The 19844-nt window shown below is 43.7% G+C and overlaps 1 protein-coding gene across 4 annotated transcripts in view; it reads right to left on the bottom strand.

The window, feature by feature from the left end:
• Nucleotides 1-387: 387 nt before the first annotated feature.
• Nucleotides 388-19844, bottom strand: part of LOC119653579 (major facilitator superfamily domain-containing protein 6) — a 91104-nt gene continuing 71647 nt past the window's right edge. For all 4 annotated transcript variants that reach the window (XM_038058324.1, XM_038058325.1, XM_038058322.1 and 1 more), the window contains exons 2-6: nucleotides 12101-12397; nucleotides 11655-11800; nucleotides 11413-11577; nucleotides 1695-2198; nucleotides 388-1629 (exon numbers count right to left, since the gene is read on the bottom strand). In XM_038058324.1, the coding sequence (XP_037914252.1) occupies nucleotides 928-1629; nucleotides 1695-2198; nucleotides 11413-11577; nucleotides 11655-11800; nucleotides 12101-12158 (1575 nt within the window). In that variant the 5' untranslated portion in view covers nucleotides 12159-12397 and the 3' untranslated portion in view covers nucleotides 388-927. The remainder of the gene's footprint in view (nucleotides 1630-1694; nucleotides 2199-11412; nucleotides 11578-11654; nucleotides 11801-12100; nucleotides 12398-19844) is intronic.

Raw genomic sequence — 19844 nt, 5'->3', positions numbered from 1 at the left:
GCGAGCCAGAGAATTTAATGGACGCAGGGGCTTGATGAATTTCCTATTTCTCCTGGTGGTTTCGGGATACCTGAAGATCCGAACTAGGTAAAAATTTATTGTCGTAGGTTCGTGAAGAGGGGAAGAATGTCCCTGATAATTCGCAAAGCACGCCAAATTTAGTCAAAGAAATAGTGAAGTCTGAGCGGCGCAAAAGAGGTTAAAATGATTGGACGGCCTCTGAAGGACAAGGGCGGCTCGTAACATAAGTACCATGGATTCGCTGGTTTGGATCAGAGGCCTTCTCATGAAACATTACTTAATAGTAGCCGACTATGATTTGGGTGGAAAGGGCATGCGTATGATTTGGAATTTCTACATTAAAAACATTTAAGGAAAAACGAGACCTTTACGTAAAGATGAATACTGGTAACTTTATTTTTTTGTGCTTACTTATTTATATTTATATATCTATGTTCAATAAATACAAAAGTTGGAAAATGTTACCTACAGTAGTTTCAGATCGTAAAGTATACGTACAATTAGATACTTTTGAAAAATGTACCTTTTACAAGAATTTGAAAAAGTTTCGTTACAAAAATTGGGTATCTTTCTTTTTCATCTCCTATAGTAGTTTTAGTAATAAATCCATTTATTCGTTTACAGTAGTTTTTTTAGAGTTCCATGTCATGAATGGAATGATTTCACTTGAATCCTGTCTTTGAAAAAGATTGTAACTTATGAATAGATTTTATCCTGCAACCACACGTGTTTATATAGCGTAAATAAATAAGGTGAAGGTTTATATTTTAAAAATTAATAGCCTAGCGAAAACTCAAGTTTCTACTAAAATATCTTATCGTATTGCAGCAGTAGTTGGCATCAAACTGAGAATTTTAGAATTTCGCGGAAGATACATCTCTAAGCAATGTTAAAACTTGACCCTCGTCACGTTTTTGAAGTCATATGTATTTGTTCAGTGGGCGACTGGTATCCTATCCTTGAAATGTGGGTTTCATGCTTACTAGCTGGTCTTAAAAATATATGCGCAATGAACGTTGCAAAGGCTGCAGCTGAAAACATTTGGAAGCTTCTCGCTCCACCAAAATATCTATACAATTGTCCACCAATTAAGGAACCAATAGAAAATCCTAATCCGTCATCCATTCCAGCTACAATACCTTGAATAGTGGCCGATGTTCCAGGTGGAGCTATCGCTGAAGCATACGCGACAATGCATGTGTAGCACAAAGCATAAGTACATCCTTGCATCAGGAGTTCGACAGCCACTAGCCACCAAGGATTCGGTATAATGGATATAAGGCCTAAACGTACTGAGTATGTGAAGAAGCACAGCGAGAGGCAATGCACGTATCCTAATCGATTAAGTATTCTGCCACTGATTAGAAAGAAGATAATCTCTCCCCCCAGGCACTCTGCAGCGACCACACAGCCTTCAATAAGTTTTATGGATCCCATATATCCTGTCTCCGCAGCAACTTCTTCGAGATGCCAGAACATGAAATATATTATGAAGGAATCGATAATTCCCGCAATTGTGGCAAACAGTAGGAAAATGGCAATTCGTGGCTGACGCAAAAGGGTCCACACTTCGCGAAGTATCGAGTCAGCTGAAGACAATTTCGGAAGCTGAAATGAAGCAATTGAGACATAAAAATGTATATTTGTCGTAAATTAGTGTTATATGTTATTACCTTCAACTTCGCCACACTGAAGAGATCCAGCCCACTCGCTATAATCATTACAATAATTGCAGGCGTTATACTTTTTACAACATCCGTCGTCATAATATCAGTCAGAAATCCGGCAATGAGAGCCGATGCTCCAAATCCGATAGTCCCCCATACTCTTTGCGCTCCGTATTTCATCTCCTGAGATTCACCAAGCATATCAAAGCAGATTGCGTCACTGATGCAGTTTGTCACGTTGAAGCCTATTGTTCCGAAGCACATCAACAGCACGAACGACCAGAAGGTCAAGCTGTTGTACAGGCAATCCGGCTCAAGACTGTGGTCTATTGAGCATGATAGGAATGAAACATTCCTGGGAAGATTGATTTGTTGGTCCTTTTCCCAGCATAATGAAGGTGTGTTGTTAGATGTATCTGTCACATATAGAATCAAACTTTGCACAGATCCATCGGTGCTGAAACAATGGACATGCCTAGATGTTCGACAAAGTGCATCGTGCGAAGAAAACTAAAATTATAGAGAAAAGGTTTAGAAATTTCCAAAAAGAAAATAGAAACAGATAAATTGTTGGTGGTCTAACCCATTCAGTTCAAAACTATTATTGCATCGATGTCTACATTGCAAGAAAAGCTCTCTGAAGATATTATGGCGATCGTACGGAGTAAACCGTTCGCGGATCCTTGTTACTTCAGTTCGCCACACGACACTAACAAAATCAAGCATCTTAAACCTGACGGGGCCTTACACAAGGATCTACCCATCTACTGATATCACTATACGATACCTACAACAATACGGCGAAAGTAAATAGAGAAAAAAACTAAACCGTTCAAGCATGGTTTATTTTTCATCTAACAATCAGAAGCGATTTCACAGACGGAAAAAGGAAGCCTGGGAGAATCACATCCGATAACAGCGTGGGCAGCGGTTGCTTTTTTTCAGGCTCAGAGAAAGTGGACTGCCACGAACCTGCACCCGTGCCTACCCAGGGAAAATTCTCACCGCTGCTATCAACTGCCAGGTTTTAGGAGCATCGATTTATATTGCCGCCAGACGATGTGACTTAGCAACCAAGTTTTAGGCACTCTGTACAGACCAATTTTCAAAATCAAGGGTCTTTTTCTTTCATAAACTAAGAAAACGCTGGAATGGATTTTAACAATTCAAGGTAATGAGTACGGAGAAAAACGGCCCCAAGCGCCGCAAAACCACCAGCAATGCCCAGCATATTAACCACGTTTCCGAGGATGACTTGGGGCCGGAGTTACCCATGGCATCCGATAACAACGACTTCGAAAAACAGCACCAAATGTCTACGGAGGCCAGCGCGCTCGACGAAATGCGAACTAATGATGATGTGCTGCGGCAAAACAGGAATTAGGGCACTCAAATCGAGCTGCTGTTGAAAACGATCAGCGAACTGAGGGACACAGTGAAATCCCTGCAACGTGGGGCAGCACGTTGCTGCTTTGATCAAGCCAACGGAAGTACCAGCTCCACTACGCGAGTAGCGACTTCGTCATTTCGCCTAACGCGGGAAGAACCCGCGAGTGAGCCAAAGCAGGGACCCGAAAGAGAAAAGGTATACCTTGAGGTCATCAAAAAGGAGCCACAAGAAGTCCCTTTCAACTTTGTTTGTCGGTGAAAAAGCTCAAAGGGTAACAGGTGAGTCTTTAAAGTGTAAGTGCTCCTCAAGTGTCAGTGCCTCCTCTGCTAGTGGCTTAAAGCCAAAAAAGGAGGAAATTCCTCCAATTGCGGCATATAATATTAATGTTCCGCAGCTACTGAAATCCCTTAAGGGCAGTGGCCTAAAGACGACCCTAAAAACACGAAGGGTGATAGAACCCTCCTTTTTAGAGAGTCCACAGGGTCAAATTGCCCAACAAATTTCGCTCATTAAAGAACAAGGGCTTAGTGCCACTACTAGAAACCCTCCATCCTTAGGACTCAGTCCATAATCATCCACGGTCTCCACAAGGAAACTGACTCTTATGGGCGAACTCACCTGAGAGTACCCACTTCTGAGTCTCCTCGATCTAAAGAAAGCTTTCGACTCCGTATGGCAGCACGAACTCGCCTTTAAGCTTTCCAGGATCCTAAACTTATATCTGCACCTTTGCAAGCTAATCTTCAACTTCCTATATGGACGGAAATCGAAGGATTGCAAACAGTCGCACCTTGCAGTACCTTACTCATCTCCTGCTGCATCCTACAAACCGCTAATCTGCCTAAACCACCACCATACCCACACCCCATCCAATATCATCAATATGCAGATGGCTTAATCCTCAATATCCCCACCAAGAACATCCTGGTAGACGAAGTTCGGCTGAATTCAGACGAACTTTACAACTACTTCTCCAAATGGAAGCTATTCCTAAATTTGCAAAAATGCGAAACGGTCCCGTTGCGCGAAAATGCTCACATGACGCCAAAAACCCTGTCCCTCAAAATCCACAACATTACCATCCCAACCGTCAAAGAAGTCACCTATCTCGTGTGTGACTATGAATTCGTGTCCGTTCCCCATACCCCATATCACCAACTCACTGGCAACCGATGCATTCACATCGCTATGCTCTATCATCAAACAAAACATCCCAACTCTCCCAACTCCCCAGAAGGTTAAACTGTTTTGCTACAAACAGCTTATCAGACCCCAATTCAGTCTTCGATCTGACACTTCCCCATTCCAAATGGAACGATTTCCACACCAAAAGCAAAAAGTGTCCCGCCAGAGTTCGAACATCTTGGAAAACGAAGACCAGTCTAAATAGATCTCTAACCACGCAGTCCTAACCCGTCACACCCTCAAATTCCTAACCGAGTTCCAATTCCATCCCAAGCCATTCATTGTCCAGGCCAGGCAGATTGAGATCGTTGTAGAGAACGTTCTGCGAACTTATTTGTTCACCCTATTGCTCCTGGCACTCCAATCCCAAAACCGCCTTTTTGATCCCCAAGGTTGAATAGTCTACACAAGTAACTTCTTTCAGTCCCAATTTTACAAACCCACCCATCCTAGGTCCTAGTCCCAAAACTCCTCCTGCATGCCCCCACCCGTATATCCTATTCACGTCCTTGATCTCCAGCGCCCTGTCTACCTTTTTTTTTTGAGGAGGTGCAAATCTTGAAAAGATACTGACTTAGACACGCCAACGTATGGGATTTTTACCCACCGCAACCATTCCCAACTCCCCCTATGCCATAAGGTATTATCTCAGGGGGCGGAGTCAGTTCACTCTAAGTTCGTCAGCTTTCGTCTCTAGGCAACATACATAATCGCGCTTTCTGGTATCCTCTGGCGTTCGCAGTTTGTTTTGGATAGATTCGATCATAATCTGTCTTCCTGACATGCTAGTATTCTTCGCACCAGGTGTTCTTATACCAGCGCCGCTCCTAAAGTCTCCTTTAAGCTCTTCCTTTCTTCCGCAAATCATGGACAGTGAAAAAATACATGCTCTGGGTCCTCTGGGGCTCCATCGCGGTTTGAACAATCGATTAAGTTTAAACCTGCCGATATCCTCAATGTACCATGGGAAACTTGTTCAGATTACAATTAATCCCGCTGTGCCCTCCAATCAGTCCTTGATGGCACAAATGAACCTATGTGCCCACCGACTCTTCCCTGAGCAACCCTAATACTCTTGCCATCTATTTAGAGATATTTTTCTTTCGGCGTTCTTTGTCTACGATAAAGAAGAAATAGACTTCGCATTTTATAAGTTCGCCACCTCATCTGCCAAGATCATTCGGCATCATTCCCGAGATGCAGAATGTGCAGCTCGACGGTAGAGACGTTGGACTATCTCATTTCTGGCTGCACGGCCATGTCAATGGTGCAATACACGAACAGGCATAATACTACATAATGTATACAAGCATGTGCTGATCAAGGGAACATGCTTGTATACAAGGTTGTATACATTGAGACCGGCAAGTTCTCACTGATCGTCACGACGTGCTGCTAATTGACAAGACGGGTCGCTCCATAATAGCAACACTGAACGAAAATATGTGGAGGGAAAGGTGAACTATGAGCCACTGGCTCGGGAAATCAAATCGGGTGGTTGTAGTTCCGATAATATTGTGAGTTTCTGTACCAAAAATTGTCACGGCTTCCTCTGATGTCCAGGATGGATGGATTGTTTCATTAACCTTTCATCGGCCGCCACCAGCAGCGCCCCTTTATAATTTAAGTAGGTGTGTGTGTGGTGGGGGAGAAGTTACAGCTTCTGAACACTCAGGCCGTGTTGACACATTGTACTCTCCACCCCCATCTAACGAAATATCCCGGATTTGTTAACGTATTGCAGGATTTCCGTTAGTGGATGTGGTGCTACCCGTCGCAACTTGTGACCATCGGCACCAAAAATCTGATGCCTGATGGGTCCATAGGCGGGGCATTCACATAGGGAATGCTTCGTGGATTCCGCTTCCTCATTATAGGAGGGACCCGTATCTTCTATCATCTTCCTATTCTGAGCATATGTCCAGCTAGTGAGTTATAACCTGTCAGAATGCCCACAATACTCCTGCAAGTCTCCTGCTTTTCGACAGGATAAACTTTACGGTACGCATGTTCGGTTCTGCCAGGAAAAGTTTGGTGTGTCGAACAGCATTTAGGCTCTGCCATCTGTCATTGTGGGAAGCTTGTTCCCAGTTGAAGACAGACTTAGTCAATGCTACTGATACTCCAATTGCTGGTTCCGGTCCCGGAATAGGGGAGATTGACCCCTCTTTCGCTAAAGCATCCGAGATTTCATTTTCCCCTACGCCACAGTGACCAGGTACCCAGAGTAGTTCCACCGCATTAAATCTAGAGATTGAGTTCAAACGGTTTCTGCATTCCTGAACGATTTTCGAGGTGATTAAAGGACTACTCAACGCCCTCAATGCAACTTGATTATCACTACAATTTGCGATGCGCCTGCTTTTCAACCGCTCGTCAATTACCCAATTTACCGCCCTTAGGATCGCATAAACTTGGGCTTGAAAAACCGTTGTATATTGTCCCAAAGGAAAAGCCCACTTCTCCTTTTTATTCGAGAGGTAGGCTCCAGTTCCCGAAGCCTGTTCTGTTTTTGCGCCATCGATGTAGAAGACTTCCGTATATCCCACCACGCATTCCTCTGGGACTTCCCAGTTCTCTCTACGCTTCAGGGTAACTTCATATCTTCTACCAAACAGATGTATGGATGTGTATGAGTAATGCATTGAGAGCTGCGCCGGATGTCGTGCTCATGACACCAATAATACCTAGACACACAGTTCTTTGCAGTGCGGCTAGTTTACGCTGAAAAACCTTTTTGTCTCACCTTAACCCACCACAATACGGATGCATAAACAAACATCGGCCTAATGATAGCCATGTATATCCACATTACCACATGAAGCCTGAATCCCCATGTTGAGGCAAAGGTCCTTCTGCACAGCCCCTAAACTCTGAGAGTGCGTTTCATCTTTGCCTCTAAATATTTGTTCCAAAGAAGTTTTTACTCTAGAGTGACTTCCAGATATTTCACTTCTTCGGAGATTTGAAAGGTAGTACCCCTCATCTCAGGGAGGGAAAGTCCATCCATTGTGATTTTATTTGGATTAGCTGAAAGACTATGTCTGAGGCACCAACTGTCTATCAAATCAACGGCACGCTGTACACGCACGCTACACACCGTTTTAAGATCCCGATCAACAGCAAGCACAGCCCCGTTATCAACATAAGCTTAAGCGTGTATTGGCAAATTTTGCAGTTGCGAAGGCACACTTCTTTGGGGGCAGCCTTTAGTTGCTTCTGCTGCAAATAGCGACTGACACCCACCTCAGCGTACAGCAATCTCTGCATTAGAATCTCATTGATCTACTTAAATTAAAGCATCATCAAAACCATGCTCTCTGGAGGCATCACAGTCAAAATCCCCTTGAAAGTCCACGAATACCCCCACCGCGCACTCACCATTTAAAGTTGCATCCTCTATCTTTGTGACCAAAGAATGAAGATCAGATTCACAGGACTTTCCACGTTGGTAAACATGTTAGTTTTCACTAAGTTGGTGCGACCTAAGTATGTTTCCACGAATGTGACGCTCCACCAGTCTCTCCAAACCTTTCAGCAAGAATGGAGTCACGCTGATCTGCCTGAAGTTCTTCGGATTAGAATGGTTATCTTTTCCAGGTTTCAGTATGAAGACTACCTTATCCTTTTGCGAAGAGGAAGGCACGTAACCCAGGGCAAGACATCCTCGAAAAATATTTCTTAGAGGTTGCTCTAAGTGCTCCAGACACTCCTCTAGCATTGCCGAAGAGATGCCATCCATGTCAGATGCTTTGAAATGTTCAAAGGACGGTATGACAGCTCTGACCTTTTCATGGGTAACATACAGTGCTTCAACTCCCCTTGCAGCAATTACGTATTGAAGGGGTTGCAAGAACCGTCAACTCTCCCCCTGCCACTTCTCTCACCTGTTCTCCGGGTGGTGTACTCCCAGGAGGGTCTGTACTGAATCCAATTTGGAGCTCATGAAACTACACTCGGGTTCTCTAGAAAAGCCCAACTTGGCTGACTCATCCATTTAAGGACCCTGCACACCCTTAAAGTCTCTCTTTCGGCTTGCAGTTCCTCACAGTACGCTCTAAAGGAGTCTCCTTTCGAACACCTAAAGAGCCTCTTATATTCACGCTGTGAGTTCCTGAAATTTAACCAGTCTTCGGTTTTATTACTTTTGTAAGCACGGTTCAGAAGTCGCCTGGTTGATTTCCTCAGTTTTTGTAATTCTTGATTCCGCCAGGGGTTCCTTTGGCCTCGGGAAATAGCACAAACCTCTTTGTAGCACTCTAAAAGTGTGCAGTTCAAAGTTTTCAATTCATCTTCCAGCACCAAAGGAGTCCTTAGTGACCCACTTAATTGCCAAAAAGACCATTGAACTTTCTCCAATCCGTTTTCCTAGGGTTCCGTCTTTGTACTGTAGACTGTTCACCCGCAAGAGTCAGATTGAATTCTCGGTATCGGTGATCTGACGGTGAGACCTCGTCTAACACCCGCCAGTGTGTAATCAACTGTAACACTTTTAAGGTACAGATTGTTACGTCAATTACTTCGCTTCTTCCCGGTCCGACAAACGTAGGGGCGCACCTTACATTTGCAGTCAAAAGAAGCTGAAGTGATGAAATCAAATAGCTTCTCTCCTCTTGGATTGCATTTGCTACTGCCCCAATAAATATATTGAACATTCGCCTCGCAACATATTAAGAGTTTGAGACCACTTGATTCTGCATACGCTACCAAATCCCTAAGCTCTTGCGTCGGTGGGGGATACAAAGAATGATAGGGTAAATAAGCGGAGGCAACTATGATGTTTTTCCTCTCGGCATTTATCTGATATTGTACGATGACCGTAACTAAGTCCTGGTAACAGAACTGTCCGTCTGACCGTCTTGACATCAGGACGCAAGCTCTCGGTCTTATGGATCTTTCATCGTAAAAGATCCTAGCCCACTTTACTGATCCAATGCCACATATCCTGTTAAATCGAACCCACGGCTCTTACACCAGAAAAATGTAGAGGAAGTCCTGCAGCTTTGTCAGTCTCGCTGCCAACAGATAGGAGGAGGCTTTGGCATACTGCAGGCTGATTTGACCAATCTTTATGTTTTTCGACATAAACTTATTCTATTGCGTTATGGCAAACAGTTAGAAGGGTATGCCGCAATCCCCGTGTGACGGGGGTTCCTCCACACCGCACCACCAGAGACGCGATCCCCTCGTGTTTGATTTCTCTGCGAGAAGCCGCACTTCGAGGTACCGCAGTTCCCATATCCTCATCCATGAAAAATTTCATCTCATCCCGCAAAGCATTCGTCTGTTTTCCACTTAGCACCTTGACTGGTTTGCGGTGTCCGGTTTGCATAGATTCGATCACTCAAACTGGCATCAAGTCAGTTCCGTTCGCGTCTCGGGCTTCCCTTTCTTCCCCCTGTTCCTTGGAAAGTGAGGAATAGTTACTAGCAGGTAGGATTCACTCTGTAGTCAGTTCACCAGGGCGATATGACTGAATTTCAATCTATCTAGGAAAAAGTGGAGCACCATATATATGGTAACTTCCTCTGAGCACATTCACACTCTTTTGGTCCAGTTCGAATACTAAGTTGAAACTCTCCTCGCTGTCCTTCCTGGCATTCATGAACTTTACCCTCCAGTATTCAAAGTCTATGGCCGGGTTCTGTTCACTCAGCATGCGGATGATGTAACAACATCTGACGTGCTTTGTCCTGCGTAGCTCAGTGTTCACAATAGTGAACTTGGGCCGACCGCCGGAACTCCAAGGTTCGTTCCAGGCTCCAGCATTTTTTCCATAGGCATTCCCGGAGGATGGTAAATTATCCCTCTGACATTTTACCACACTTGGAGGAAACTCCCACGGCAGCATTCAGAACAGAGGCTGCAACTACGCATGCATCTTCTTCCTTCCCGCCTTCGTGTCCGTATTCCTATGGGAGGGACCAGCTTCAGTGAGATATCTCTCGTTGATTTGAGCACCTCCCGGTCCTAATTCCCGCGGGATGCGTAGATCTAAGCCCTGATACGGAGCACAATAAAGCGTTGGCCACAACAGATGTGTTGGTCTTATGCTTCTTGCGCGCATTACCGCTGACAGAAGAGTCAGGTGCATCCAGTGTGAATCTTACCGAGGTTTCCAGTTTATCCCCACCTTCCGCCGGAAATTCCACTTTCTTGCGTCCGATTTCTCTTAACGTTACCCCACCTAGTGGTACAGCCACTTCCATATTCTCATTCCCAAGGTGATTCATTTTCCTTCGCAGTACCCTCTTCTACCGCCGGCTTGGGACCTTTCCAGGTTTACGGTGTCCGGGCCGCTTCGATTCAGCCATTAAAGTAGGTAGGATCGTCCGAGCCTAAATGCTTGGCACTTTGTGCTAGTATTAGGTAAAATCCGACATCCGCCGAGATTGTGACAACTCGGAACTCATAGTATATTATTCTTATAAAAATGTCAGTGAGTGGAGTTTCTCCACTGTAAAGAAAAGCCGTTGAAATTGTAATCAAAAAAAACTATTCGATACTAATTTCGAAATAGCACTTTTCTAATTAGAGCTTTCTAGCCCCCAAAAATCAGCTGATCTTATCGTTATGAATTTAAAATTTATTTTGAATAATTTTGTATGTATGTACATAAGTTCAGCTACTAAAAACTGGATTACTAACGAACGATTGCAAAACCAGATAATTATGCTGGCTAGACTTGCCTAATTTTTATAGCCATCAATTTAGCTTCAGCTGATAAGAGAAATTCATGAATACATCTAAGAAATATTGTTTGAAATATGTTGGTATATGAAACAAATAAAACATAATTAATTTGCTAAGAGCAAATAAAGGTAGGATCAAGGGATTGTACGTATGTAACAATGAAATTGTCTAGGAAAATGGTCATAAAAGGTAATTCAAACATAGACCGCGAAGAATTTGTCTTCATCAGAAACGAAGAAATTGCTGAAAACTCAAAAGATACTCCATACAGATACTTCTGAGACTACCTGGTGAAACAATGATCATTCAAAATAAGGTATCAAAGGAAAACATGGATAAAAGGGCAAAGGCCGGAAAGGCACAGAGACCCCGTTGGCACAGGCACAAATATTATTAATAAAGCTAAAATGAGAAAGACTACGCCAATGACAAAAATTTAATCTTAACATTACTCACCTCACTTTTGCACTGGTTCAAGTCTTGGGTACCACTATCTAAAGTGAAATTGTAAACCGCCTGGGAGCTCACTAAATGCTGCTTCGGTGGAGGAACGATTTCGAATCCAGCAAAACAGATAGTCATGATCACGATAATCAGCACGAAAATCATCTTCCGATAGCGCTACAAAAACAAAGCAGTCAAGCAATAAGATTGGATTGCCCATAATTAGCTTCAGATCCGGATTGGAAATTACTTACAGAAAAGTAGTCTGCTAGGAACCCTACCGCTGGCTTGGCCAATATGTACAGGATCGGCAGAACTGAAGTCACGAAACCCATGATGTCAGGTGATATCCCTAATTGTTTTCCAAACACAGCCATTTGTGGAAGGATAGGTCCCATCGCTTTAGAAGGAAAAGATAGATGTTGGGATTAGTTAATCTAAAATTCCGGATGTTTGAAAAAAGCCTGCAAACTGAGTTTAGTTCGAGTTTGCCTAACGCTTGGATTATCAATTCACAAACAGCACGGGTGAAACCAACGTGCCGCGGAACAGGTTCTTATTAAGGTCGTTGTATGAAACTAAAGATGTTTACCGACATGACGAATATGAAAATTAATCTTAATTGAATTATATTTTCCCAACAATATAAGTAAACAAAAATTACTTCGATCATGCAAAAAGATAATTGTAAAACACTCACCAGCCATGAAGAAGAAGTAGTGAGCCTTGATCGGCAGCAGTCTCTTGTTGATCTTCATTTTGTCCAGCGCTGGTAGATTTCTTTTTCCGGCAGATACTTCCTCGAGGGATATCCTTAATGTTATCACTTTCACTGGTAGGAAGCTTCACTTATCAGCTTCCGTGCACCTCATTCTGAACTCCAACACTAAATGACACGCTTGGACTGTGTGTCTCCGCTCAGATCTTTGGGAATAACATCAATAATGGGGCTCATTACACCTTCTCCGTGGCTTATCAATTTCCGTCATTTTATCTCCTGCAACAAAGATTAAAACTTACTTATCGAGTTTTCTTGTTGCTTTGTGATATGAATAAATTTAAGCATTGGCTCCCGGTGAATTTATGGCGTGCCTTATCGAAGTTGAATTAAAACGGGAGACAGAATTCAAATTCAGAATGGAGGTTTATATGGGTATCCACTGGAGAAGAACGCATCAAAACTTATCACGAGTTTTATGGATAATTACACTTATGAGTGATGAATATTTATAATTATAATAGATAGTTTTCTGTATTTATTTTTCGCATTGCAGAACAGAAACAGATTAATCACGCGGGATTAATTTTAATGGGATTTTTAAATAACGATTACGGAGAGTTTGGAGTAAACCTGAAGTAAACTAAGTGCGGGGACAATATGGAATAATTGAATCTACTTTAAATATTGGGTTGGGGAAAAAGAAATGTCGTATTTTGTCAATAGATGGCGACACTTAAACATATCTTCTGTTGTACTTATCGCATCGGGTCATACTCTACGGCGATTTGAAGACGACAATCTGTGCTACAAGTGTCTCTTTGACAGTGTTGTGATCGTACGTTTTAGTCTCAAGTCATAGCGCGTCAAAGAGGGAGTCCACCAAGCAAGAACTTCGTCATATTTTTCGTTTTTACTACCTGAGAGGTAAAAATGCAACGAAGGCGGCCGAAAAAATTTGTGAAGTGTATGGGCCCGATACTGTAGGATTCGCACAGCACAGCGTTGGTTCGATCGATTTCTTTCTGGTGTAGTGGCTGTCAAAGATACACCCCGTACTGGTAGGCCAATCATCGAAACCGATAAAATCGTCGAAATCATACTTGGACAACCGGCATGTGAGCATTCGCTCGATTGGCCAGGAACTGGGTATAGACCATAAAGCCGTTTGGAACCATTTGCAGAATACTGGATTCTAAAAGAAGGTGGATGTTTGGGTGCGACACAAGTTGACGTAAAAAAATCTCTTGGACCGAATCAACGCCTGCGATGCACTGCTGAAACGGAACGAATTCGACCCATTCTTGAAGCGGATGGTGACTGGTCATGAAAAGTGGATCACGTGTGACAACCTCAAGCGGAAAAGATCGTGATCGAAGCACGGCGAGCAGGCCCAAACCATCGCCAAGCCCGAATTGGCAGCTAGGAAGGTTTGCTGTGTGTTTAGTGGGATTGGAAAGAAATCATCCGCTATGAGCTGCTCAGCTATGGCCAGACCCTCAATTCGGTCCCCTACTGTGAGCAACTCGACCGTTTGAAGCAGGCAATTGATCAGAAGCAGTCAGAATTGGCCAATAGGAATGGTGTTGTGTTCCACCAGGACAACACTCGGCATCACAAATTTTCGATGACCCCCAGAAGCTACGGGAGCTCGGATGGGATGGCCTATTGCACCCACCGTATAGTCCGGACCTGGCACCAAATGATTACCATCTCTTCCGGTCCATGCAAAACGCTCTTGGTGCTACTAAGTTGACCTCAAAAGAAGCTTGCGGAAACTAGCAGACAGCTAGTTAGAGTTAGAGTTATTTGCAAATAAGGAGGGGGGTTTTATAAGAGGAAGATAAAGAAGTTGCCTCCAAAATGGCAACAAGTTTGCGAACAAAACGGCGCATATTTGACTTAAATCCGATAATTCTAAGTATGTTAAATAAAGCGTCAAATTTGGATCACAAATACGACATATCTTTTCCCCCAACCCAATATAAACAATTTGGAGACCAGAGGCTATGTTGAGGAGGCTAAAATTTCAACTTGATCCAAATCAAATTGGCTGCAAAATGATCGTTGAAAGAGAAGAATTCGTAGAGTAAACGACAAGACTTTGGAAACGTTTTTCTACAAATGCCATGTTTGAAACCTCAAGAGTTACTGAACCCATCTTTTTGAAAGTTGGTAGGCTGGATACATAAAATTTTAAATTTTCTCAATAAAAAATTGCCGATAAAAATTCTCCCGAAACCGACGATTTTTTAGTGAAGAATCGAAACATAAGCTTTGACTGTCCACCATTTTGTGAAAACTCCATATTTTTGGAAATCCTTCCATGAAATATCAATTCATCGATGTTTTTTGGTTCAGGTGAACCAGTTCGCCACGATTTTGGTCGCCGCAATCCATAAAAATAAAAATTCATTTATTTGCGAGTGCTTAAAGGGAGGAGATAGATTTGGCATGGCGATTCCCGACAAAGACCTGGGTATTGGATGGTCTAGTCTACCGTCTAACTAGCAATTTCTACTCTCACCTACATTCTGGCAATCCACGAACAACGCAAAGCCGCAGACGAGGAAAGTTGAACGACGACTTCTCTGCGCCATAAAACAGAAATGAGCCGAATATTCCCCTAGCTTGGGGGCCTAAAAACCTGTTCACAAAATAAAATTGCTTCGAATCCTGATCCCAGCCACGGAAAAAAGACTTCCAATGTGGAACATGGAACGTGTGCTCCCATTTTATGACTGGAAGTTGAAATTAATTATCTATCTAAATATTAATGATACATCTACTGCCCGATGATATCTGCTAGAAATGCGCTTCAGCTTCTTCCTAATTTTCTAGAAACTCAACTATTTTACCCGAGGAACTAGCCAACAGCCACCCAGGGATAGTAGGTTCTATTGCTCGACAAACCTGCAAGGTAGTTATGTGTGATCTGGCCACTGAGACTGATGCTCTAAAGTGACGAGGAGACAGACGAAGCAGCTATCCTGCCCGACGAATCAAAACCAACTGGTCGCGAGAAACCTCCATGTGATGGCACCGGTAAACGCTGCATAAACATTAACTTGTTGGTCATGATACAGTAGACGAATGCTCTAAGGCCTAGCTAGAGCGATCAGACCCGGCGGCACGGGGACCCATCTGAAGTGGCTTCGGATACGAAGTCACACCAAAAGTTGGCTGGTACCGTGGGAACCGGGATAGCTCTCTGTCTAGGGAAAATTCCTGTGGCATGTGCTCTCGGCCCGGTTATTTACAGTTGCATCCCTAATTGGAGATTCGTGGAGGCTACGCGTCCAAGCGGGCAAGAAACCTTTAGGCCTTAAGCGTGGAGTTGTGCGTACTATCCGGGTGCTCTTCAGTTCGGCAGAAATTTGTAGCTTTGTACTGATGAAGGGGGTAAGTTGCTCCCGAAATATATATCTACACTGTAAAATAAAAATTGTAGTTTGGAGTAAGCTACTGGTCTATCAACAGGTCCAAGGCTACTACCCTCTGTGGCAGAATTAAAACTGACCTACGAATCACTAGTAACTATTGCAAGAAGGCGGTGCTGCGCATTAATTCATCCAACGCCAATATACCACGAATATGCAGTGAAAAATTGGGATGCACCTCGGAAATGGTACGCTGGATCTACACGGTAATAGTAACGCCAATGACGGTAATATAATAATAATCGTTAGCGCAGCAATCCAGTTGGGTCAGAGCCTTGAAGTGTGTTAGAGCACTTCATTCATTCATCCATTCGTGACGATACACTACAAGATTACAGTACCCTATAGAAGCTAACGTGGTCAGCATTACGCTCGCCCGAGATTATTACCCTGATATGATTCAGGTACTCATTCACAGCTGAGTCGACTGGAATCCGACGTCCAATTACGATACAAACCCCACTGCCACCAGTGAGATTTGAATCGCAACCTTCCGTACGACAACCTTGTGCTCTAACCACTAAGCTATCCGGACACACGGTGCGGTAATCTGGGCAGATATAATTGAACTCAACACTACCGCCAGAGTGTTACACCAGACTTCAAACAGTGACTTCCGAGTGTATCAGTGTTGCGATGGGAATGTGCTCAACGGCATTGCTAGATGTCCTCCTCAGATTAACTCGCAAGGAGGCGATCTTTAGAATCCGAAGGAGTATTAGCGAGGCAGGGAGCTGTCCAAATTGAATCAAAGTTAATATTCCTTCTAAGTGGTTTACCGAATTACATATGGCAAGAGATAACATGACAAGGAGGTTTCGTTTCGACAATAACTTTGAATCAGGTTGTAGTAACAGGGCAAACTGAGAGAGCGTGGCATTTACTTACGACCTAAATCAGCAACTGATTGCCTGCCACGCCAACGAATCCCTCACAGCAAGGATACCAGACACTGAGGTTATTGGTCGAAGGAAAACGTACTTTGAACCAATGGGTAAGCACAGTTTGAAGCAGAAATACACGCCATAAATAGATGTACCTCCATGAACCTCCAAAGAAATTGTAGGGAATAGAACATTGCCATTCAAACCGACAGCCAAAGCCGCTTGGAACTTAGATCTAACCAGGTGGCATGGCACGATAACGCCTTAACAAACTGAACCCGCTCGGCTCGCACAATTACGCTTGGATACTCTGGGTTTCAGCCCACATTGGGTTAGAAGACAATGAGGCAACAGACGAGCCAGACATGAAAGGAGCAAAAATGACCCTGCAAGGACCAGAGCCCTTCTGCCTAGTCGGAAATGGGGCTGAGGCAACTGTGCTGGGCGAACCTACCAGGAATGGAACAGTCCAGAGAACCCAAGTGTTCGAACAATTGTTTTAAACTAAGGCTAAATTATCATTTGGCAAAGCTAAGGATATCTGCGGACACTGTCTCTAGAATCCGTGAGGATAAGGATGAAACCCGCACACATGTTGTGCGACAGTGTATGACACTTTTGCAAAGTAGGTTGAGGGAATTGGGCAAATACTTAATGTCATATGCAAGATTGAAGCACCAGGAAGAAGGGAACATGATAAAGTTTTCGTTTGTTATAGGCTTGAACAACATACTATAGTTAATAGGTATACTATAACAAGTAGCGTGGCACAGTGATTCTTCTAGGAGGCAGTGCGATTTCCCTTAATAATATTATTGATTAGCTTTTGAAATTTGAAAAAATACTAACAGTAATCTTATGTCAGCTAATACCCGAAGGAATATGTATATCAAACGCCCGAAAGCTGGAAAGGAAATGGATACAACGGAATAGAAGGAGCATTCAAGTCCGAGGACGAGTGAAGAGTAAATAGTATTTCTCAGATCCAATTTTCGCTCGTGTAATATACATCTAATTGCAATCATCGAAAAAAGAAAAGTATTTAGGTAAGACCTACATGGAATCTTTCTAATAGAAGTTACCAGAAAAAAAATCAATTCCTTGGAGTGTCCGAAGATTCTCTGTCTAAGAGAGTTCATTCTATTCGAAGGTTTACCAGAAGGGAGGTACTTTTACTGTCGCAGATATGATCGAAAGGGCTACATGCCCCCTAACAAATCTACAAACCATGTGTAATGATCCAGACAGTTACGGATTTTTATCAATAATGAAAGCACAATTATCGCAAAATCTAAGTCTTCAATTTTAACAGTAATAGTCCATCGATACGCGCTTGTTGCCTCAATGCAAGCCAAGTTCGCAAAAATGATTCAGGTTCTTTGGGCACTTCAGCCGCTCACACACCATTAACAATACTTGATTTTTCCGAAATTGGTGGAGCGCTGAAGGGTTATACTAAAATAGATTTGTTAATCGATATATGTAAGGAACCCCCAAAACAACGGACATGTAACGAAACACCCTAAACAGATCGCTCGACCACGCAGGTGAAAAGGCTTCTAAGCAGTTTATTCTGCCACGAAACATAGAGGAGGACTTTCAATTGATGTGATTCGACATCAAATAGATGTGGCGTCTTGACTCTCGCAATCCCAAAACCAGAAAACTTTTAAGGTGAATTGTAAATGCAATCTTCAAAGGCAAAGTATTTGCTCAAACTGTTTACGCTAATGTATGGCTTAGCTTGCGTTACGAAAGAGCTCCAGGCATTCCGGTTTAATACCGAGATCAACCAATTCGATCTCCCTAATAACTGTCTGGTGTTGTGATCAACACCATCTAAGGCAGGATCTGTCTCGCCTTTTTTGTTAGATATTGCTTTTATTGACTTCCCGGATTGAATCATCCTGATGCATACGAATTAGATGACTTAGCATATCGAATTTCATTGCTATATAGGCTATGGAATCCTTCATCCTCATGTAGTGAAACGCAATTTTTCTTGCTAAGAGCACAACTCTTCGAGGGATACATGCGTGAGGACTGACAAGTTCATTGTCCTGTATAGTAGTAGATTTGATCCTACCGTGAGACGTTTTGACCGGATCTATATCAAGGTGGTTTGTTCACCTCTGGTAGTTCTTCCAATTATGTCGACATTATCAGCTTCGGCAGTTAACTGTAATTGAAGGGGGTAGTACCTTCTGCATTTATATCAGCATCAAGGATCACTTTTTCCAAAGCCAAGTTATAAATCATGCATATTAGAGCATTCTCTTATCTTAGAACTTAGACTGTTGCTGATAGTAAAAGATCCGAAGAGTGATCCTTTCTGGCGCAAACGGGCTTCAGCCTGGATAAGGAGACAGCCTTTTTGTGTCCCCCGATCTCGAGCTGGAAGAAATGCTCTTCCCGCTCGAGAACACGGTACGGGCCTTCGTATGGAGCCTGCAGCGGCTTCCGGATAGCACCGGTCCTGACCAGCTCCTTGGGAGTGCAGGCAGGTACGGATGTGTGTCGGGCGGGAGCTGTAGTTTTAAGGCGGTGGAGATTGTTTTTCAGCAGGCGCAGCAATCCCGAGTCTATGAGACCCGATCTCTTGTCGAAGACCGGATCACTTGGTAGCCTTGTGTTCTCCCCTTATATCAGCTTCACGGGGCTGACAGCAAATTCCTCTCGGCGAGTTGTTCGGAGGCCAAGCAGGACGAGAGGCAAGACCTGAGTCCAGGACCGATCGTCGCGGGCCATAATGGCGGCTTTCAGCGTCCGGTGCCAACGCTCTAGCATCCCATTGTATTGCGGGTGGTATGCCGTAGTTCGCTGGCGTTTGAATCCCAGCAGTTTGCCTAACTGCAAGAAAAGGGCGGACTCAAATTGCATTACCTGGTCGCTGATGATCAATGCCGGGACACCAAATCAAGGGATCCACTCTCGATAGAGGGCTTCGGCACAAGAATGCGCCGTAATGTCTTTCGGAGGTATTGCTTCAGGCCCACCGTGTAAACCTGTCGATGATTGTGAGGCCATACTTGAAACCGTGCGCAAAGAGCCTATGATGTCGAGGTGTATGGAAACGCCTAGTAGTGCGGGGAAATGAGCCTTTCTTTCCTTACATGCCTGGTGACTACACTCCTGGCATGCGATGCACTCTCTGGCCCAGGTGTTGATGTCCTTATTCATGGAAGGCCAGAATTATTAAGTCGTGAACCGCGTGAAACACTTCCCTGCGAAAAGTGGCCGGAATGTATGGCCGGGGTCCCTTTTCTGAGTATTCGTAGCAAAGAGGTTCGAGCCGAAGATGGGCAACTCCCGAAATTTGTATTTGGGGTTGGATTTGGGACTCTGAAGTACTGCGTCATCTTCCTATACCTTGGCGAAAGCCGAGAAGTCGAGTGAGACGGG

Source organism: Hermetia illucens, chromosome 4, assembly GCF_905115235.1.
Source record: "Hermetia illucens chromosome 4, iHerIll2.2.curated.20191125, whole genome shotgun sequence".
NCBI classification, from domain to species: domain Eukaryota; kingdom Metazoa; phylum Arthropoda; class Insecta; order Diptera; family Stratiomyidae; genus Hermetia; species Hermetia illucens.
This window is presented reverse-complemented; position numbering and strand designations above follow the sequence as displayed.